Source organism: Rhynchophorus ferrugineus, unplaced genomic scaffold, assembly GCF_030347505.1.
Source record: "Rhynchophorus ferrugineus isolate W39M unplaced genomic scaffold, kcgeb_rfMv2 rfM1, whole genome shotgun sequence".
Classification (NCBI taxonomy): Eukaryota; Metazoa; Arthropoda; class Insecta; order Coleoptera; family Curculionidae; genus Rhynchophorus; species Rhynchophorus ferrugineus.
The window spans coordinates 67,610,037-67,633,149 of NW_027472580.1; the positions used below are offsets into that span (position 1 = coordinate 67,610,037).

Here is a 23,113-nt window from a genome sequence, read left to right on the forward strand (position 1 = left end):
CTATATTTGTATTTTGTGTATTGTATTTACATTTACTTTGTTACTTCAATTAAAAAAAAAGGCGACTGAAGGTCATCGAATGCTGTGTGAAGCTTATGACAATCATGCTTTTTCAATTTCAACATGTGAAATGTGTAACACCGAAGACCAAAAGCCTACTGAACAGGCAAAAAAATTCAATATTGGGATAGAATATGCAGAATTGTTGCGAGTAACAAAAGAACTTCAGTTGTTTGAAGAACTTGGGAATGATCCAAAGGCTTGGGTTTTGCGTACCGTATGAATTAAAGCTAGGATATATTGAAAGGCGTTTGGTTATATGCTGCTTCAATGCCAAAATCGGTTCGATTTTTAGCATCGTATTGTTACTTGCGTTAAAAAGTAGATCCATTACGATAATCTAAAGTGAAAAAATACCACGGGGACCATTTGGTCATGCATCAATATTAACGACAAAGCCGAATATCCATGACTCCAAGCTAATATTCTGTATTTATGGGATCAGCTTGGTATACTAAATCTAATGAAACCATCAGTGGGGTCGCTATCGACTATAATTAATGTTTTGGAGCTGCACATTGTGCGAAAAACGGCCGGGATTCGAGCATAACAATGTTATTCTTCACTATGACGACGTTCGACTACATATTGCACAAAGCGGTGAAAACACACTTGGAAACATTAAAATAGGAAGTGTTAACAAATCTGCCCTATTCTCCAGACGTTCTTCCTTCTGATTACTACCTGTACCGGCATATGAATTGTGATTTTTCTGAGCATCATTTCACTTCTTATGAAGATACTAACAAATAGGTCGATTCGTAAATTACCTAAAAAATAGGGGGGAAAAGCGGCTATCAATGGATGTACCGTACCGACTTACGTACTTATTTTTCCTGGTTCTGTAAACAAATGGATAGTAAAGTATATTCACTTAACTTGTTCTTTAATTTTATTATTTATGTCGTGTTTCAACTGCAATTATTATCAAGAGCCTATATAAATCTATATAATTTAAAGTTTTAAAATAATCATAAAAATCACAAAATTTAAATTAATTACTAATGATATTTTTATAGTAGATAAAAAGAGGTCATGGATACGTGATTAAATGTAAACAAAATTTACAATTCCTTTAAATTTACTGAAAATATTAGAACATACGTTACTTAGAGTATTTGATGTATTATTTGCTATTGCTTCAATTTGACTTTTATCTTACTAGCGATTACTTTTACTTATTTTAGTAGTAATTAAATTTCTTACCACCTTAAACCTATCGCATCCTCCATTTCTTGAAAATTGTGTGTAAAATCTAAACGATATGATTTTAGATAGAAATGCATCGATTGGTTATGGTTGAAATTGATATATTTTAAACATTATAACAAGGGATATACATGATATCGAATAAATTATTTAGTATTTCTTTTTTTTCCTTGACAGCTACCAGAATTGGGTCTTAATACCCGTCTTTCTTGTACAGCAGTCACTGTTCTCTGACTCGTTTTTTCTTTTAACATTGTCATTCGTGGCTGACCGGTGCTTCCAGAGGGTTGACTGAACGGCGATGGCTAATATGGATGGATGAAAAAATAGTAGATTAATAAAATCTATATAAGTACAAATAAATCGTCGAAATGTATGCACTCGTATATCATCAGATAGAACCACTGCACCAAACGACATAATTCTTTCTAGGAGTTTATTGTCACGACAAGGCTTGTACAAAAAAATATTAAAAAATTATAATCATAAAGAGAGTGACCAGAAGACAGCTAACAAAATATTGACAGATTGACGTTTGAAATTGGCTTCTTAGCATAAAGGTCAGCCGAATTTAGCCAGCTTCAGGTTTGTTAAATTAAACAATTTATTAAATTAAAAAATTATATAAATTAATACATAAAGCTTTGGGATGCTTTTAAGTATAACCAGCTTGAAAGTGATATAATTCAATGAAACGTATACTGAGGTATGCTACGAACTCATTAGTTTGTATCGTTTGCTTTGAACTTGATGCTGGCTAAATACACAAATCGTTTGGAGCCATCGTGGGTTTTATATCCACAAAAAAAGATAACGACTTTCAGTTCATTCAAATTCAATTTCAATTACTGCTTCTCTTGTAATCCAGAAGCAAGCAAGACTTTGTTTGTGTGTTTCGAGCTTCTTTGGGTTTATGACTGTGGAAAGTGAGTACATTGCTTATATAACGTTCATAATCTTAGAGTGAATGATAGTGAAGAAGTGCGTACACAGAATTTGGAGGCAAATAGAATGCGAATTTCTCTAGTGAGATCTGGAAGTATCCATTCGGAGTTTAGGCGGAAGGAGACAAAATGTACTGACAAACGCAGCAATTGTTTATGAACGTTTGGCGTTTAAATATGATTCAGCAGTAGATTTCGACGGCGATAAATCAGTCGATTTTGAAACATTAACCACAATTTGGTTTGTGGTTAAATATGTTATGGAAACAGAAAGGTTAAATTATCACAACGCCAACTGAATTCATTACTTTTTGAACAAGAACTTAAGCTATGAGAGCTTTTCTTGTAGAATGTCGAATAGTTTATTCCAAATTACTTTATTTGGTGCAAATAGATCATTGAGGGAAGAGGTTTCAATCAAACTTTTATGGTACTTTTTTCTTCAGTAACGCATATCATATCTATCAATTCCAATATATAAATACAAAGGTTAATAAATTAATTTCTATATTATTCAAGGATTATCTAAGGATTCAAGATCCAATTCATCATCGTGCAGGAGCATTGTTGCTATTAGTTCATGGTGAATATAAATTTATTTTCTTAGAAATGTCGAGGTTAACCAACGCTGTATCATCAACTGTTTAGCTAGGCGAGAGATCATCGTACAACTGCAACAATTCTGTCATACTCACAATTAATTGGTACAATTATTTAAATCTGTACTAGAATTGATGCCATCGAGGCTGCGAGGAGATTTTGTATGTTCAAGTTCATTCACCAAACTTTTTGTATGGAGAAAATTAATAAACTTGAAAAAAAATGTGAATGAGAATTCATATCGTACGGAAATTACAAGAGAAGATTGGATTTAAAAGAGAGTGGCCAATATTGTCATTTACTCCGGTTATACCGAGTAAGAAGAAAATGTGTCATATGGCACATTAGTCATGGCATTAGAAACCATAGACAATGTAAAGCCAGATTTCGTAAATAATGGAAGAAAAATAGAAGAAACAGGATTGAAAGTAGGAACAAGAATGTGTGGTAGCAAGAAACATATTAAAGCTGACTGACTCAAGAAAAATCAGAGCCAGTATAATAAATTTGGAGGTAAAGAATATTTCAGACTTAACAGAGGGCAGAATTTTATGGATTATGGGAACTCAAGGACCGATGCTCATTCAGTGCATGAACTGAATAGGACTAGATCATAATAGAATAGGAGCATGATCTGTAATTTTTTAATTTATGGCATGGTATGCTATACTAGTAAAAGAGAGTCAGCTAGATCCAAAGACAGGAAAAGCTATTATGGTGGGCTATACTGGACGAGGTTATCGAAACTTTAAAGAGCAGACCATCAAAAGTGATGATAACTAATAAATACAGTTATGAGGACTAGCCTGTTGTACCAAATATTAGCGAATGTCAAATGAATTATGGAAGAAGAATCATTAAGCTCAAAAGACTAGATGACTACGAATTATATGTTATACTAACATCAATCAACACAGGAAATCCCAAAAGACGACCCAAAAAACAATAGTGGACTTGAAGGAATGGATGATGCCGACCGGAGTGATGACTGTTTCAGTAGAAAATGTGTGGCTTCATAGTGTTTCTCACTGACAATCCAGTGACGTGGCACTTCCGTTCATTTCAATTTAGCAGCCTACGAATAAATGAGTCTAAAAGGACTTGTATGCGATTGAACAAGTTACTTTAAAAGTCGACAGTTTAAGTGCCATTTGTAGCATTGTGCACCCTTGTTTGACTAAACTATTAAATAAAGTTCCCACCATTTAGAATTATAATATTCATAATCTCTAATGAGTTTATGTATAGAATGTAATCATTTTGTTTTCGCAATTGATATGTATTTTTCTACAGTTTTATATTTATAATGTTAATTAGGTTAGATATTAGGTATATTTAAATAGAGATGGGGTGTTCAATATCTGCTTTATATCGAGAAAACATCTTATTCCTAATATGTGGAAAAGAAGTATAACAGTAGAGGGTGTTGTAGTTTGTCTCAAGCGGTTGTTCAAAAGATATTACGGGCAGCAAGGAAAATAGATTTCTTTTCTGTTCCAAAGCCAACGTGGTGTTGTTAATCCCGCCCTGTCCCGAAGTAAAAATAATTCGTAACAAACACACATAAATTCATACTAAGGTGGAACGAAGTTCGCTGGGTCAGTTAGTAGAGCTAAATATGTGACTTAAAAACCGATTAGTTGTAAATCAATTTCTAAACAGATATTTTAATAGATCCCTAGGAATTAAACTTGAAATGTATATAATTAAAACTTACAACTACAGATCGACGATCTCTTGGCATTATCGGTAGATTTTGCGGAGCTTTGAATTGTCTTCGTTCTCGTTTTCTTTCGTCTGCTTTGGCTGTTTCAGCTTTTACACTTCTAATTGCGGCCTCCTTTTCCATCCTAATTGCCGTGTCCGTAGACCATTCAACCTTTTTCTTATGGTGCATTTTTCCTTTAAAATTAAGAAGTCGTAGTAATGGTTCATATAAAAAAATATGTTTTGTTCATTCTGAATTATTCGAAAATTTAACATTTATTTCAAATTAAATAATTGTTAAGAAAATAAAAATGTGTTTTAAATATGTTTTGAAGGTTTTGCATAATTTGACGATCTTTATTTTAAGCGGTTTTAATACGGTATTTATATTAGATGCTTGCATGTATTTTAACCAACGATATCTATTGATGAAAATACTAAGGAAAGTAAAGTATCAATTTAAACCACTATTAAGCTAATCTAATATTTTGGTTTTGATATTTCTCTACATAATATTAATTAGTTATTTAGTGTATATAGATGCAACTTGTGGAATGCTCAAAATTCCATTTTCGTTATTCGTTTGAGTGGAAAAAAATTGCTGCCGAAATCCACCAAACACTTAATACGTCATATCCTAATTTTCGATTTTGGTTTTAACGATTTAAAAGCAGTGACTTTGAGGTAAATGACAACGAGCTTCTTGTAGAACGAACAAAGTTCGAATTGGATTGTAAAAACTTACTGCATCAAAACCCATCTCAATTTTTCACACAGCTTAGAAATTCATGGATTAATTGTCGTCAATTGCTCCTGTACAATAGAAAAGGTTCAAAAAGAGTGAAAATTCTACCTCATGGTTTCATGGCTTCCTAGATCAGAAAAGCTTCCTAGATAGAGTTCTTCGTAGCGTATTGTGATTGGAGATGAAAAATGAATCTACTACGATAATTCCAAGCGCAAGAAGTTATGGGTTAGACCAGGTGTATCATAAATAGAGAGGAAAGCGGAATATTCACGCCCATAAAGTCTTGCTGTACTTGTGGTGCTCGGTATGGGGTAATGTATTACTAGCTATTAAAATCAAAAGAAACTGTTACTGCAGATTTCAACTGACGTCAATGGAATAGGTTGAAACGATGTTTTATTGCAAAAAAGACTAGCAATAGGGAGTAACAGACGCATAGGAATTTTTACATGACAACGCTCGGCCATACGTTGAGTATGGTGGGGATACACTGTGGTAGCTCAAATGGGAAATTCTGCTGCACCCACATTCGGTAGACATAGAGCCATCTAATTAATATTTTTTTGTAAGATCGATGCTGAAGAAAATGAAAGCAGAATGTTGATGAAGAAGTGCGAAAATGAATAATGATAGATCGCTGCCAACCAACATCCTTATTTCGACATGGAATTGCCATGTAGCGGCGGCGCGTTGTTCAATACTTTGGGGGTGCACAACGTTAAGTAAAAATTGTCCGTCATTTTATCAAAATTCCCGTTTTAGATAGATTATTACATCCGCGAGCTACAAGTGGAATGTTTTGTGGAGTACACGGGGTCCGGGCGGCGGAGGATTGACCAATCAGATCTAATATTTCGATGTGCAGTGACATAGATTCCCGCGACGGGCGCAGAACAAAGCGAACGGCTGGATTTGACACGTTATGCATAATCAGCGTCTTGCGGTTTGGGGATATGGAGTTTTGCTTATGAAATATTTGATAGGTTTAAGATTTTCGTTTACCATCAGATAAGAAATTCGTCAAAGTTTTTGTGTATTCTTAAAGTCTATGATGAGTCGTTTTTTTTTTAATAAAAAGAATTGTGAAAATAATGACAGGAGATAATTTAATTAATTTTCTTTTTAAGAGGAGGCATTAAATTTGGTGGTGCACTTGCACATGCGCACTTATTAAGGAATCGCCGCTGTCGCCATGTTGGAAAGATGGGAAAAACTTTTAGAAAATGTTAAATAATATTTTGATTAATATATAGTGCCAATTTTTATTAATAAATTCATTATTAGAGCAAAAAACAGCATCTGGTTACCAACAAGCACCTAATACAAATTTATAAATTTTTTAAAATAAATGCTTCATTTACGTACATTTTCTTTTAGTTCTATCGTTTTCTCTTATGAATATTTAAATAATGAATATTTAAGTCTAATAATATAAGTCTATCAAAAAAATTAAATTCGACTACTTAATATTTGTAGTTCATATTTAACCATTTGCGGCAATATACAGAAACAGAATCACACAACTTTTCCAGCTGCTATTTTTATACTTACTATCAATTTTGACTTCTATTTTTGCTTTAGGACCTTTAGACGGTTCATCTCCTTCTAGTCTAATATAAGCTTCACTTCTAACGATAGCTTTTCCTAAGTTTCCTTGTAGCTCATTCAAACTAAAAACATCACAGAAAAAATGTGTCTAATTAATAAGATAATGAATTATCTCTACCGTTCTTGTTTTTCAGCCTCTTGGTTCTCTAGATCGATCATTTTCTCCTCCATAATATGAGACTTCAATTCGGCCTTTGTTTGGGTGTTGGCTTGTTGTTGTCGAAGCTCGTTCAGTCTCTCTTGCAACCTAATTAAATAATTTTTTAGTTTGAATTTGCTTATTGTTATTGAATTGATAAGAAAATAATTTAGATTCTATAGTATTTTATTTTATGATTAAAAAAAAAATTTTAAGATTAAAATTTAGTAATTTAGCTTAAAATAATTAAAACAGCATTTATAAGTTTTTTGTTTTCACAGCCCACATATAACAGATGTAGGTGGGAACATTCAAACTGACAGAAACTAAATTTTTATATATTCTGTTGTTCAATGAGTGCGCAAATTCGAAAATTTATCTAATCACAGTAAAAAAAGTTACCAAAGTTTTAAAAACTGGTTTGTTTTGAAATTTGACTGAAAAATCTTGACGGTTTTCCTGTTGAAAAGACTACAACAAATTATATATCAAATACCCGTCCATCAGTTTGATTTTATGAAGAATTGATTGTCAACAATAGATCAGATGCGTAGAACATATGAAGCCTACTTAGCTACGTTCTTAGGTGGAGCCCAAGCCTTGGACAAGGTTTGACATGACACAGAAATAGAATCTTCAGCCAGAATGTTTAGAGTTGATCTACTGGAAGCCTACTCTATAATAAATAAGGTAAAGCAGGTGTACTACATGACAGTGTAGTGTGGCAAAGTTTTTACGTATTTTACATGTGCTATACTATACAAGAAAATATGACCACGGATATATTTGCTCACGATACTGCGATACTAGACATTGGAAAAAACAGTGACGAAACAAACAGAAAGTTACAACAGGTGGGTGTAGAAAATAGTTTAGGCATTTAATTTATTGATGCATTTGAAGTATATTAAAGTCAGGTTTATTTTAAGTTTATTCTATTTAAGCTAATCTCTAAGAATATGTAAAAAATAGGTACGAAATCAGGCATATTTGGAACAGGACGAGACACTCGAAATAAAAAGAGTAAAGATACCAATAACCAGACGAACTGCACTAACACTTCAATCCCTTGAAAGATTTCCGATGGTGTAAATAAGCAGATAAATACTGAGGAGATTGTTGACCTTGGAAACCCGTGGGAAAGGTGAATCGCAGGGTATTTATGGTCGTATATCTTTCTGGACATGAGGAAATCACCATAAGGAATAAGTCTTCCCCTCCCTAGAAATAATTATTAATAAGGTGGCGAAAAGAATAATGAAGTCAGCCTACTTTTTCCGTACACATTACCCAAGGGAGGAGCAGTGGGGGATAAAATGTAATGTATCCATCTAATTACCAAGGAGTTTGCAAAAATATTCCGATATCTAGTCAGGGAGCCAAGTTTGTGCCAATTGATTGTTTGAAGATTGTCGTCATTATCCATTTACCCATCTATTTTTGTTACTTAAGTTTACTATAATTAAAGTAGTTATTAATTTTGTCAGTTTTTCTCTTATAATCGGGAGGAAAAAGACGCGCAACGAGTGATGATATAAATCAATGGACCCAGGCATGGAGGATAAAAGTTAACAAAAACAATTCAGTACATATCGAGTTTACATATAATCAAACTTCACATGCAATAATAACAATGAATAATACTATCATCCTATCTAGCGACAACGTAAAGTACTCGAGATGATTTTAAATATATAAAAAAACAAAATTTAAATCGAAGAAAATCCCAGCAGAAAAAACAGCAGTTTTTTTGTTATATTGAATAGCCTTCTTTTTACCAACTATGGTTTATTTGGACCTATTGCTTAATGTTAACGGTTTAACGGTTCGGAACAACGGCCCTCGGAATTAAGCCTATCGATTGGCGAGTGACCAACTTAGAGATCATCCCAGGAGACATTCGATCTTACCCAGCCTGGTTACTGGCGTTACTGGGATCATTTTCCTTGTCGGCTTTTATATTCTTGTCCTTTCGAAAAATAACAAACATAAATTTATGTTTACATTAAAATGGCTCAGCAGGATTCCAGCATGCTGCTACCGCAACAGCAGGAAGTTCTGTCGCCTCGACCACTGCGCCAATCAAGCCGGCAAACAGCAGTGTTCGCAAACACATTTTAGGTTAGTCGGTAACAATTAGTAACAACATATTAATTAAAATAGTTTTCTTTAAGTAAATATCAATAACAACTTGTTATGTGTTATCAATAATTTATATAAATATTAAATTATTTTCTTGTAAATTTGATATCGATATCTTTTAACAAGAATTTGAATCAATAAAATATAAACATTGTGATTAAATGAAGACTAACCTCTTGTTTTCTTCAGCTAACCTTTCACCTTCAATCTTTAACCATTGTAGCCTGTGGAAGGCCTCTTGTCGTTTTTGTGCATCCACATCATCAGCGTCACGTTTTATCTAAAGTATATATAAATATAAGTTATTATGTTACATTAAATCTATGTTAAGATATATAATAATCATATAACACACCAATTAAAAAATCTCTGGCCCTAAGTTATAGACTGCAATTTAAATTTTTCTGTACCATTATCGGAAAATACTGCCCACTACCAATTAATGCGTTAAAATAACTAACACGAGAAGAGATACTCTAGACTATGAAAGATCGCGAAAATGTAAGTTGTCGATACAATTGTAGAAAAATATTAAATAAGAAATATTACGGCTTAACTATTCAGTATAAGCGTATAGTCAATCCAAAGTTTTTTGTCCTAGGTCACGATGTTTAATGTATTGCTTGCCGCAATTTGTAGATTCATTCTAATATCAGACATTTTCCATTTAATTTTATTCTAGTTAAGAAGAGACACAGTGTTATCTGATAAGTTCGAACGTGTAACCAAATTAGCCCGTTAAAGTCGTCCGGTCGTCAAACGTATGTAATATTATTCGAAACAATATTGATAAGAGGCCGTAAACCGGAAAATGTTTATTTTAATGTTTGCTTATTTTAATAAATTTCAAATCGCTGCTTATTATTGCTCTGATTGAAAATTCCGGAGCCAGACAGAACAGTCTCTACACAGATATTACGTCTTTAATCAGTTACTTTGAATAATAGAATGCTAAATATTAATTTACTTCGATTTTTATTGAAAATATTTTTTAGCTTCTTGCAGCTGCAGTGAATATTAGTATGGACATGGTCACTTGACTTGTGTCAGTTTGAAATTTCTCAAAAAATTAAAAAAAAAAGATCTTGAATTCAACTAAAAAAACCATCCTCATACGAAGCGGGTGACGAATCAAGATCAGCTTAATGTTAGCTCTATCAGAGATGAAATATATGAAATGTATTAAAACAGTGAGTTGTTTTTCAATACAAACATAATTTAATACAATTATTTGTGTTACTGTTAGTGTGAAAAGTATCGAAGAGGTCAAATGGAACTTCCAGATATTGCTTTTAAAAGAATAACATTTTTAAAATAGTAGATATTATTATATTTTATTTAAATTAGAATTTTGTTGTATGTCAAAGCTAAACTGAACTAAAACTCCGAGTTGATACGGCAACATAGTCGTTTAGCAGAAATAACAAATAGTTAACAATGTTTTGAATGTAAAAAACATTTTGTTGGTTTTAAATCAATAGAAAAAGTACGACAAAATAATTAAACGTTTCAATAAAATTCCAGAAATAACCATTTAATACCTTAAAACAAACAAACAATACTATAATGTGCAAACCAAAAATAAACTTAATTAGGTAATAGTTAAATTCTCTAAGTAACAAAAGTTATACTGCAAAGATCAAATTATTGATCTTCTCATCAGCGCTTGATGTAAAGTTGTTTTTCAACATTTAATAACAATTAATTAGTACTTAAAAACGCAAAAATTGTTTAACACTATGTTTCCAGTAATCCCTTTTTTTAATAAAAATAGTTTATGTAAGTGGTCTAATATAAACGTTTATCTAATATAAACGAATTAAAAAAGTTAGTGAGGGTTAGTGCGTGTCCAAGTGGAGCTGATTGGCAAATCACCTGTTGCTTTCGATGTATACTAATGATTAGCACAATACTGAAATTATTTAAAAAGCCGCTTTCACTTCTGAAGTGCGTCTTATAACAATGTCTAGACAATATTAATATTTGTTTTATTAATAATAAGGTTATCACAAATATGGATGATGTTTATGTCTGTTTCTTTTATAGTTCTAGAATATTGGAATATTCTGCAAAATGTTTGGAGCATCTTTATGTGATATATTGTTATATTCTATAGGTTTAAAAAAAAAACAGTGGCACAGAATGAAGATTAAGAGTGCGAACTAGAAAATAAGTATTTTGAAAAGGAATCTTTTTTTACATTATAGAGAATTCGAGATTTTAAATACTTTAAAGTATCAAAGGCTTCTGCCAAAAAAAAAGACAGAAATTAGATTAGTAATTTTTAGAAAGCATTATATTTTATAATGTACTATTTTTATATTTTAGAAGGTTAAACTTAATTTGCCTTTTGAGTTTTGGTGATTTATGTTAATTGATATTTATAGTTTAATTGTGTTTTTAAAAATGTTATTATATTAGATGGTTGTACGCATTTTGATCAGCCATACCTGAAAATACGAAGTTTCGATGTAACAACAGTTAGACAACTTAACCAAGCCATTAAATTCGACGGTTTTGACATTCTTTTACACAGAATAACAATTTTTCATTTAGTGTTATTGAATTATTCAGTGGGCACAGAGCGCTAATGATAGGACTTGATTGATTTGAAGGAATCTGCTGCGAAGACCATCAAAAACTTTTAGAAATTTAGGATGATGCTGCTCCGTCATATCGCAATTGTTGGTTTCGGTGTAAATCATTTAAAATGTTGATTTCATATCATTTACAAGGAAAGGTCTGTAGAAACAAAAAAGCTTGACGACAAAGAATTGCAAGACTTATTGGATGAAAAACTAGTTATAAGAGGAGGGAAAATGACCATTATACGAATTAATTGAAAATATTATTGAGTATGCTACACCGAACCGGATTATCTATGGCAATAATCATGACGTTACTACAGATGCCTACCGACGTCAATTGATTAAATTCAAAGTCATTCTCTTGTATTATAGTGATCATCCGAAAATTGCAAGAGTTGTGGAGGGTATGCTCGAATGGGATATTCTGCTGTAGGCTGCATACTCAGCAGGCATAGCGCCTTACTTGTGCAAATTGATGAAGGCACACTGTTTCAAAATGCTAGAAAATCTACGAATTTGGATCAATGATTGAATCGTTGCCAAACCAACATCGATTTTTCGACATGGTATCGCCATGATGACAAAAATATGGAAAAAAATTGTATAATATTTTGATCAATCTATATGGCACCAATTTTTCTCAATAAATACCTTTTTAAGGTGAACAAATGATCAGAATACATTCAAGCACCTAATAGTTTAAATTGAGTTAACTCGCCCCACTACGCTTTATTCTTTTATAAAAACAATGATGAAATATATCTTGTTAAGATTACACATTGTGTCAGATATATTGAGCACTAATGGAAAAATAGATCACATATTTCATTGCGAGTCATAGCTTTAGGTGATTATTCTATTAAATGTAAGAAAAAGTCAATGTAAAATGTATTGATAAAACCCGTAACCTTTAGGGAATGTTTTTTTATTAATATTAAGAAAATTACCAGTATTGGAATTGGCGATACATAATTAAGATATTGGTCTTTATCACGGGCATATCGTTCAAAATCAAATTCCGGTATCATTTGATAGATCTCACTAATCATCCAGAGTGTTTTTTCATAATATACGTCATATCTCTCGTTATAGAAATTCATTGTTTGGATTTGCTCGTTCACAAGAACATCGCTGACATCCTGAGTCATTGTCTCATAAACTTTTGTTACAACTTTTCGAAAGGAAGTTAGATCGTCTTCCATTACTTTTCTTAAGACTTCACCTAGAATTGTTTAAAATGTTTATAATAGTTGATAAAGTTGGAAAAACTCAAAATAAGCAGATAGGATAAATAAAAGCGTAATTTGGTCAATGAAAATATCACACCTCATTAACAATTGAGTTTACTGATCAAGCAAAGTAGATCATAGGCAAGACATATTAATATTTTATCTCGGTAGGATTCCAAGGCAACCACAAGGCTGTCTTTTCAATTAATTCAACTTAATTACGAATAAAAGAAGATAGGTTAATGTTGGACTGGCAGTCGTTCCGCAGTTATTCGAAGCATTTCTTGGTGTAGTTAAGTGAAGTTCGGGCCAAAGTACCACAGCTGAAGCTGTAAGGTCACAAAAGGCGGAAAAGTTACTCAAAGGCCGATAGCCATAAACTATTCAAAGTCAGAAACATTCAAGTTATGAAAATACCCCTAATCCGTGGATTCTCCGAACACGCGGCACTGTTCAGGATGTGAGGCCGTCAAAAGCGGGCTGAAATTGCAGTGAATTAACATAGTCTATTGGAATTTGGACAGAAGTTTGCAATGATAGTTCAGTATTTTAGCCGTAGACTATTGAAATCTAGAGTCACCAATACTTGGAAAACTTTTGCATAGGGGGACATCATGGAAATTTCTATATAAACAATGCCATTTAGAAGATCTTCAAAGGTAAACTAGCGGACGAAGATATAATCGATACTCAAAAACAAACAGTCTTGTGGCTATTTCTCTTGAAGGGAGGTGTTATATAAAGCAACCATTACGGATGTGACTATGGCGGTCATGTGCATGTTCTGTTTTAAGACTACTTGAATGGTGAACAAGTAGGATGCGTTTGGTCTGTTTTTCAACAGAACCAGTATTGCTTTACATCGCTGTTCAACAATTCGCTCACTTTTTCCATGAATCAAAGAGGTATCTTAATTGGAAAATGTGTATATATTAACGCATTGTTTTCATTATTGAATATTCACGTTATCGAGTGCCTTCTGTATTTCAGTACTAGGTATACGTCATTATATTATAAAAATGGATAACCGGCATTGATTCTATAACCCATAATACTTGAATAATTTGACTATTGAGTGGTAACCTTCACATAGGTAATTCAACTGGTGATTCAACAAGACGAGCGCAGAAAGGAAGTAAAAGAAGGAAACGAAAATGAATTATTTGATAGATAAGAACAGAAAACTTTAAGGCGGAAGGAACATCAACAAGGCTGTAAGGGTAACTAATTAATTCGTACCGTTATCACTGGTATATTTTGAGACCAAGTTTATGTATTCTTGAACTTTAAGTTTTGGCTTGGATTGGTTGATGTATTTGATAATGTTGACTAGTTGCTTCTTGTCTTCACCTTCTGGATTGTTTCGTCTAATAACCTTTTTTCGGATATCTTCAAATTTTATATCTGTTAAAAAAATTATTGTATATATTTACATTTATAATTGTTTTGTTAAATAACAAAATTAGCAGATCATAATGACTGAAACATACTCATAGGGTACAAATAAGTCTACGTCGTTTTATTCAACAGTTAATAATTGATTTACAATAAACAAATTTAAACAATTGTGAATTGCTAGTCATGTTTAACATATCCGAAAAGAAATTTATGTTTTGATCCAGTTTTTGGTACCTTCCTATACAGAAATTAAAGAAATATAGACTTTAAATTAATTTAATTCTTTTCAACTTAATTCCAAGTAAACCCAATCTTTTTTTCCATTCAACTATTTCATGTAATTACATTGTTTGAGGTGACAAAAGTATAAAGAGGTTGATTTGATTAAACTATTGTATATTATTAACGGTCATGTCACATGATAAATTGCTTTACTTAATTATAATTACTGTTTCATAAAATTAATGACAAAAGTGACATGTATCATATATCAAAATAATCAAGTTGTTTAGATGAAATTTAGATATGCTAAACTTTCCTAATTAAATAAACATATTTACGTTATTTCTAGTAAAAACATGCCACAATAAGGATGGGTTTAATTCTGCTTGTTATAACTAATGATAATATTTATTTTGTTTAGTATACTTATATTTATTATTACAGAAAAAACTCCAAATAAATATGAAAAATATGCCTAATAGATCAGTAATACTTATACAATGAATCCGTACTATAAAACGTTTGAATGGCAAAAGGTTCCCAAAATATTTGAGAGTATAGAAGCAGCGTCATTTATTGATTCAATTGAAAATTATCTAGCTTCCCCCATTTTTGGGTGTTTTTTAGTTAGTAGAGCGCTTTCTAATATTTAATTAATTATTAATAACTTAGTTTATTTATTTATACGTAAACTGGCAGACCCAACAGACGTTGTCCTGTTCAAACGTAATTTTTCAGATCGAGTAGTGTGTAATCAAGTAAATTAATGATTGTTATATTTATTTATCAACGATATTAACGATTCATGTTCTCATTTCCAAAATATCGATGAATAGTATACAAAGCATCATAAAAATTAGGACTATCTTGGTCACTTCATTAACAGTTGGTATATTGTATCTTCCTAAGCTCTTTTTATATGATACTTCCTCTGGTTTAATGACAATATTGTAGTTACCGTTTTGTAATCTATTACGCTTTTGCAAGAAAGTTCCCAAAGTTGTCACATTTTATCTCTCCTCCATCTGCTCAATGTATATATAGAGAGCGTGTTTTAATTTTTGCTGCTCATCACCCATAAAAAATATTTGCAAACATTTTGGATCAGTCTCAGGTATTGAAAAGAAGAAACCAATTTGATGGTATGGTACAGTTCGCCCTGAATCTTGATGTTGATTTAAAATTACAACCATTCTTATTCTGAACAATTTTTGTTGCCCTAAATTATGTCATTTGGAAGCAATAAATGAATTTACGAATTTTGTGTAAAACAATTTCGATTTAGTATGGTCCCAGCGGATAGTGTTTTCAATGGTTCTGGTAGCATATTTAATCATGGAAGCCAATGACAATGTTTACATTTTTTTTCCATATTGTCGATGACGACTTGTGCACGTGACGAATAACCGGCGTCATATTCGAACGTGATAAGAGACACTCGTTGTCTCAATTTATTAGTTCGAAGACGTTCACTGTGTTGCTCTCGACCTTGATATACATGTGTGTTTGCAACATGGTTTGCAAATTTGTATTATCCGTCAATTGTTATTTTATAGTTCTATTTGACTGATAGTTGCGGACTATTTCTCTATTAAGTGAACGTCGATCAATATTTCCTGTTCGTTCTCAAACATGTGGCATTTTATTTTAATAAGTACACAACAAATAAATATAAGTAACTTTCTATGTTAAAATTTTTCGATCTATTTTTACTGGTTTGTATGAATCATTATGCCGAATCACTAAGAGCTGCGAATCGCATCGAATTTAATCGTTCATTTAATTTTTATGCTGCGTTTGTTGTTGTGGGCCATTTGCCACTTTTAAGATATAACAGAACAATGCTTTTAGCTTTTTTCTACAATTTTGTATTAAATTATAATCAATATTAGTTCGCTATAATGCATATTAGTGAAGGCTTTCTTAAAGTAAAGTGAACACGTGCTTCGAGACATAATTTATTATCACAAATCAAGCTTTTAACTTCTAGAAATTTGTTTGATATTGAAACAGTAATCGAACTAAAATATGGCGTGTTCAATAGCGCACGATCTAATAATTAATAGCGTAATTCATAAGGACTAACCCACAACACTCCTCTATCGTTTTATCAAATCAGTTATAATATATTTAACAATTAGCTGTCGTTAACAGAAACCTCATAAATGGTATCAGAATGGACTATCATCTTAAAAACGCTTGAAGCCCAGAAGAACAAAATATACAGAAAATCAGACAAACCTGACTATAGGCTACAAGAACCAGTTGAAATTTTATGAAGTGAATTAATTCTAATTACCTATTTTTTCTTTATTTATTTTCAGTTACTCTCTCTTTATTATCAACTTGGGTTACCATATAACTAAACTTACTCTTTAACGTGGGTAATCCCAAACACTGTCCACGGAATTAAGTCTACCGGTTGATCAAATATTAGAGACTATCTCAGAAGACATTCAGCCTTACTCAGCCTGGTTACTGGAGTGACTGGGTTCATTCTCCTTGTTGTATTTTGACTCTTGCCTTTTGGACAATCACAATTATAAATAGCCGCAAACATAAATATACGATATCTTAACTTCACTTCTATAGTTTCAGACATATAGAATAATTATGTCATAAAATAATTATGCCCTGTAGAAAAAAATCCAGGATTGGTCTAAAGACGGGGCCTAAGGGTAATACGAGAATATCTGGTTGGTTTGGTAGCATAATGAAGACACAATCACTCATTATTAAAGGTTATAAATAGCAATATTATATGGAAATCATCATTAAGACGCATATGAAAATTGATAGTGAATTATAGATGAATGGATTTCAAAGCTAGAAGAATCCAGTTTATCCAGATAAACAGTGTAATAAACCCAAAATGAAAATATTGATTCAAAACCGAAGGAATAAACAAAAATATCCAAATTGCAATCCTATTAAGCAATCACGGTAATGGTGCTGGAATACCCACAATACCAGTACCTGAGCAATAAATTACATTGCTGTACAAAATCATATTTCAAATAATTAGATTAGATTTGGATGACGTGAGTACAATTGGATGGATTGTCAGACATAGCAGCAAATGAATTTGCTGGACCTTCCGCGTGTGTTAAATACATCTTATGATAAGAATTAGATCCCCAACCAGTCAGAATGCTGCACCGGAAGTATGTCGGTATCCACCTGCACCAAGTTCTAATTTTCCAATTACCGGAGATTATATGACCGATTCATTGAGAGGGATAATGAATTGTTAACAGGCTAATATTCAACATTTTATGGAATACAAAATTCCATTCTAAAGTTCACAAAACATTAAAAAAGCCTAACTGTGTTTATACTTCCAGTGGCGTGTCTAAATCTACGAATATTTTCGGTTTATTACAGTTTGTGCCCTTAATTGAATATTTGATTAAATATATTATATAGTTATTTTATATAAGTTCTTTTGTATGTTTCGGAAACTAGGAAACTAACAAAAATTGTAGATTTTATGAATATTGTTACATATGAACAGATTAAATGGCAAACATAAAACTATTATTAATATTAATCCGCGCTAGTTCAAATAATAATGATGATAAACAATTAGTAATACTTTGGTTTGGTAATATATAAACTTACCTTTCTTTTTTCCAATTATACTTAAAGCTGGTAATTCAAATCCAACATCTTTCTTTCCGGATTTACTCCCCACCTTCCTCTTCTTCAAGTCAGTTTTAGATTCGCCTTTTGTTCCTGATATTTTTCCGGCAGATGGCGTCCGCATCTGGCTTTTGCTCGGGGGCTTTGTTAATCTAGACATTATTTTGGTATCCAACAAATCCCACTATCGTTATTTTGCTACAAAGAGAGTCTTTCTGAACTAAAAACAAATGATTTATTTTAAAAATCATATAGTCGGACTTTAATATAATTAACAGCAAGTGTAGATTTGGATATAGTGGGATTATTTGATTAACATCAGAGAGAATATCGATTTTTAAGATAATGTTAATAGCTTTATATAGATTAGAAATATCTGTGATATATATTTTGCAAATTTCATGCATTCTAATAAACTACAGTTATTGTATTATAAGACAGAATTCATTCTCATTCAACATAGAGTGAGATGTGGAGAAGAAATATTAAGACGCAGATTACAATGGTTCGGTCGTATTCATTGAAGATTGAGAGCAGTCCACACAAACATTTGTATTGAAATTGATTATCTGGATAAAAGCTATAATCCTATAGTGAAATTATGCTAAGTTAAGGTGTGATGATGACGATAAAAAGGTAATTCCTATCATGGCAATGCTGTCTAATAACTTATAAAGCAGAACAGTAACTTCATTAAATTAAAAGAGTTAAAGGCTTTATAGAAATTATGTCAAGGCAAATTAACCTTACAAAATATGCTCTTATCAGTCATTTTTGTACTGCTGAAAAATATCACGACTAAAGTAATTTAGTTGGAATAATTCGACATTTTCCTCCAAGTCCATAACCCATGAGGACTTGTCACACGATTTATATGGATGATTCTGACATAAAATATGTTACTTACTAAATTAAACTAGAAACAAGGACTAACTCTTTTCATAGCACAAAACACTGCTGAAACCAATATCGCTGTGACAATGCAAGCAATTATAGTTCCATTCATTTTAAAACTTAAAACTGCTTGATAATTACTTGCATTAATATTGCGTTAAATTTTGACTAAAATTTGGAAATTTTCATAAAAAGCACCGGTAATTTTTTACAAAATGTCTACATGACAGGATAATTCAGTAACAATACTACCTATGTAATACAATTCTGTCAATATAAGTGTCAATTTTTAGAAAATCTACCGCGCAGTAAATGTTTAGATAAAACCACAATAAATTATTATAGACAAATTTAACGATCGGATATGGCATATTATCATCTGAAGAATCTAGGAAGACAATTATTTCTATCAATACATTAATCAGAATATAATTTGATTATTTTATCAGTGAAATGATACTGTTGGCATAGAAAAATTAAAAGTAATTTTAATTTCCATTGGATCGATTAAGATCTGTTCATATGGATATCAATAATATTCCAGTTAGCAAAGAAAACCTTCATTCAAAAAACATACAAGCTTGATTGAAATTTGTAAGAGAGAACGTTAATTTAATGTACGAGTAGGGGGGAAAACTTTGAGGACGGATAAAGCCGAGCTTAAAATGTCATTACAAACCACTTGGAATAAAGTGTGACGTTCAAATAAGAGAATTGATTGAATAGCTTTTCAGTTGCGTGACCACAGAGTGCTATAGAGTAACCACAGAATTGTATAAAATATTTTTAACAAAAAAATTGAACCTACTTCAAAAATAAATAAGGGACTCACTAAAAGTAAAAAATTATTGAACTTAGATTTTAACACAAAAAAACGTTTTAAAATAAAATATGTACATGTAGCGACTTTGAGGCATGTCGAATTTTACATCGTGGAATAACGGTCTACAAAATACCCAGAAATATAATCCCAGATGTTGAACACGGGCGGGGTGCCAGGAGCGCCAACTAGAACCCGATAACGAATAGCTGGCAACCCCGAGACGTTTATCTGGGATGTTATTGAAGGGTATTTCCATTCATTCAGTGCTAAACCATCGTTTGGTTTAGACGTGCCACCATCGACTGCCCAAGCCTCGTCAACAGGTAACACCGCTGCCATCCGTTTTATCTAATTGTATTTTTCTCATTTTTTTTATATAGCCAATAAATAACGGTCACATAATGTAAACACCACTGTTTCATTTCGTTTTACCTCCATTCACCGAGCCACATCATTTACCCTAAAGTACATATTAATCGTTGTAATAACTAAATAAATATAAACAAAAACCTTATTTTACGTATCTACTACACGTATATATACTATATACACATAATTCAGCTTAATACCTACCTATTATTATTACATATTTATTTTAATTTTTTTTTGTATTAAATATTTAAGTTTGATTAATTTTTAATTTTTAGTGAGTTCCTTATGTATTTTTTGAAGTCGGTTCAGTTTTTCTGTTAAAAATATTTTATTTTTACGAGGTACGTCAAACACTATGAAGGTAGTAGAAAAGTATAAACTTGTACCCGATTAATATTCGCAGAAATACATTACATTTTATGAAGATAGATATAGGTGTCCCTATGCAAGATTTAAATACATTACAGTTACAGTTAACAGTGGGAAAGTGTCACCATCGATACACTGTAGAAACAAACATATACTCACAAACTGTTTATTAAAACATCACGTAATATTTAGACGTTAGTAATAATTGAGCATTTTAGCACAAATTTAATATTGTTTAAACGTAATTACGCCAACTTTTCCTTCAAAACCTTTTACATTATTTTAAGAGAGAAAATTTGTTTGGAATGTTGTTCATTTTTTTGTAAAATGTTTTTCAAAATTAGTCATCATGTCCATTGAAAATTGTAATAATTTTAACTACTGTTTAGTTCCTCCATTTATGACCGCATATAAAAATTATTAAACATTAATTCTTAATTATTAAATAATTTTTGAGGGTTAATTGTTACAATTATATAATAATTATAATATTATAATTATGAACCAACATTTAATAAAAAATTCAAGTTTTTAGACAGTATGAATATTATTTTTTTGTGAAATATCTATTTTACCTTATTTTACACTAGTTATACTATATATTTTTTACCGATATTCGAGAAATTTTAGGCAAAATTGATAAATAAAAATAAAAGGTCCTTGAAATCTTCCTTATGCCATTCACGATCTAGTTTACATTATATGCTTTTTATGAAGGAAACAGCTGTTCAGTTGTGGTTGCTATGGTAACAAAAGTGCTCTATACAAACACAGGTACGTTAAGAATAGGTTAATTCTGTCAGTTATTTTTTGTTTGATGGGTTTTGTATGCATGTTTTTTGTGTGCTATGAGTGAAACGACAGAAAGTGACCTTTTACAAGGTAAAAACGGGTTATTTCGTGAAAATATTGTACTTCATCATTTTATTTTCAGCCATAAAAGAATCGTTGCAAAAAGATGGTACATTGGGTCGATTTAAAGGAGAGATCAGGGCAGCTATCATGAACATTCTGAATAGAAATTTGGAATCCGATGAGACTCCTAAGATACCCGAGGAAACAAGATTAATAAATGAGTTGATCAGGGAATATCTTTCCTGGAATGGGTACCTGTATTCTGAGCAAGTTCTAACAGCGGGTATGTTTAGTGAGGAAATAGTCAATATTATATATGACGGTTTTATTTTAAGAATCGGGACAGTCAAATGAGAGGATTTCTAGAGATATTTTAACAACAAAATTAGGCGTTATTGACGATACGAAAACCGCTAAAATTCCCTTATTATATTATATTGTATCAGCTTTTCAAGATACTGACTGAAAATATAGAAGAGCTGAATAGAAGAGCCTCTGCTATTCTTGCTAATAATATAATATAATCATAATAGTTTTATTGAAATAAAGTTTACTAATAAAATTCAATATATCATTAAAAATGTGTTTGTGAAGCTGTGTTTATATATTTGCTGTAGATTTTCTATATCCTAAATATAAATTATTGTCTCAATTATATACTTTTACTGTTATTAAACCTCACAATCGAAATAATGAGGTAATATGTTATAATATTTTAATAAGTTTAAATATTAGTTAATTAAAACATTCTTAACATTTTCATAGTACAAGAATTCTTTAACATTTATCTTATTTGAAATTATTACCAATAGATGGCGCTGTTTTTTTAAATTATTTTATCGATAAGTTTTTGGGTATTACATTGTGTCTCTAAATATATCAACTTATATAAATCACCAAAGATCTCTAGCTAATGTTTAAACTTAAATAATAAAATGTGTTCACATTTAATAGAAATAAAACTACTATCCAACATCATATTAAAAACTTCTTTAATTAGGCATTATTTCTACTATCAAAATAACTTCACTAATATAGTTGATTGTCTTGATTGTCTTGATAAAATTAATGTTCATTAGAAACAATATCATTGCACCATTTTTAACATATCTTGGCATATATAGAAAGGCACGGATGTACTGCCAATTCGGGTTCACTTTTTGTTAAGATTGTTAATATGAAAATATTACAAAAACTAAGGTAACTGTTATTGCAAGTTGAACAACATATTAATAAGTTTAATTTACAAATATTTTTAGATGTGTAATATCATCAAATCATCTTATTATGTTACCTTATATTATTACCCCTTTATTTTTACCTTATATTATTACCCTTTTATGTTGAAAAATAGATATATTTATTTATATATTGAAATAGTTTTGTAATTAATATTTAATCTGAATGTGTATATTAGTACAATAACGAACAAACTTAACTTTATATTTCTCAAATAAACTGGTGCAATATTAAATAATACATATTTAAAATTATTTAATGAACCGGTAATTATTCAATTACCAGTTATAAGAATTGTGTTTAAAAAGTCAATAATGAAACTAAA

At 31.2% G+C, this 23,113-nt stretch overlaps 2 protein-coding genes across 3 annotated transcripts; one reads left to right on the top strand and one right to left on the bottom strand.

The window, feature by feature from the left end:
- Positions 1 to 1,362: 1,362 nt before the first annotated feature.
- Positions 1,363 to 19,236, bottom strand: LOC143206787 (uncharacterized). The gene is made up of 9 exons (XM_076419517.1): positions 19,144 to 19,236; positions 18,216 to 18,456; positions 14,214 to 14,378; positions 12,693 to 12,967; positions 9,331 to 9,437; positions 6,995 to 7,123; positions 6,820 to 6,938; positions 4,531 to 4,715; positions 1,363 to 1,574 (listed from the first exon to the last, which is right to left on the bottom strand). Exons 2-9 carry the CDS (start codon positions 18,394 to 18,396, stop codon positions 1,416 to 1,418), a joined length of 1,320 nt encoding a protein of 439 aa, XP_076275632.1. The 5' UTR covers positions 18,397 to 18,456; positions 19,144 to 19,236; the 3' UTR covers positions 1,363 to 1,415.
- A 992-nt stretch (positions 19,237 to 20,228) lies between these two features.
- LOC143206904 (centrosomal protein 20) lies at positions 20,229 to 22,201 on the top strand. 2 transcript variants are annotated; one of them, XM_076419761.1, is made up of 4 exons: positions 20,229 to 20,276; positions 21,412 to 21,468; positions 21,629 to 21,832; positions 21,885 to 22,201. In XM_076419761.1, the coding sequence occupies exons 2-4, from the start codon at positions 21,438 to 21,440 to the stop codon at positions 22,013 to 22,015; spliced, it is 366 nt and encodes a 121-aa protein (XP_076275876.1). In that variant the 5' UTR covers positions 20,229 to 20,276; positions 21,412 to 21,437; the 3' UTR covers positions 22,016 to 22,201. The 2 variants fall into 2 exon arrangements, with proteins under 2 accessions (XP_076275876.1, XP_076275866.1); XM_076419751.1 differs by lacking the exon at positions 20,229 to 20,276 and having other exon boundaries at positions 21,464 to 21,576.
- The last annotated feature ends 912 nt before the right edge of the window (positions 22,202 to 23,113 follow it).

Coding starts and splice junctions, on each gene's coding strand:
- LOC143206787 (XM_076419517.1), bottom strand. CDS start 18,396: ATGTCTAGATTAACAAAGCCCCCGAGCAAAAGCCAGATGCGGACGCCA. Junction 9,438..12,692: donor TATCGCCAATTCCAATACTG/GTAATTTTCTTA, acceptor TATATACTTTAG/ATAAAACGTGACGCTGATGA. Junction 1,575..4,530: donor GAGATCGTCGATCTGTAGTT/GTAAGTTTTAAT, acceptor CATCCATATTAG/CCATCGCCGTTCAGTCAACC.
- LOC143206904 (XM_076419751.1), top strand. CDS start 21,543: ATGAGTGAAACGACAGAAAGTGACCTTTTACAAG. Junction 21,577..21,628: donor AGAAAGTGACCTTTTACAAG/GTAAAAACGGGT, acceptor TTTTATTTTCAG/CCATAAAAGAATCGTTGCAA. Junction 21,833..21,884: donor TGAGCAAGTTCTAACAGCGG/GTATGTTTAGTG, acceptor TTTTATTTTAAG/AATCGGGACAGTCAAATGAG.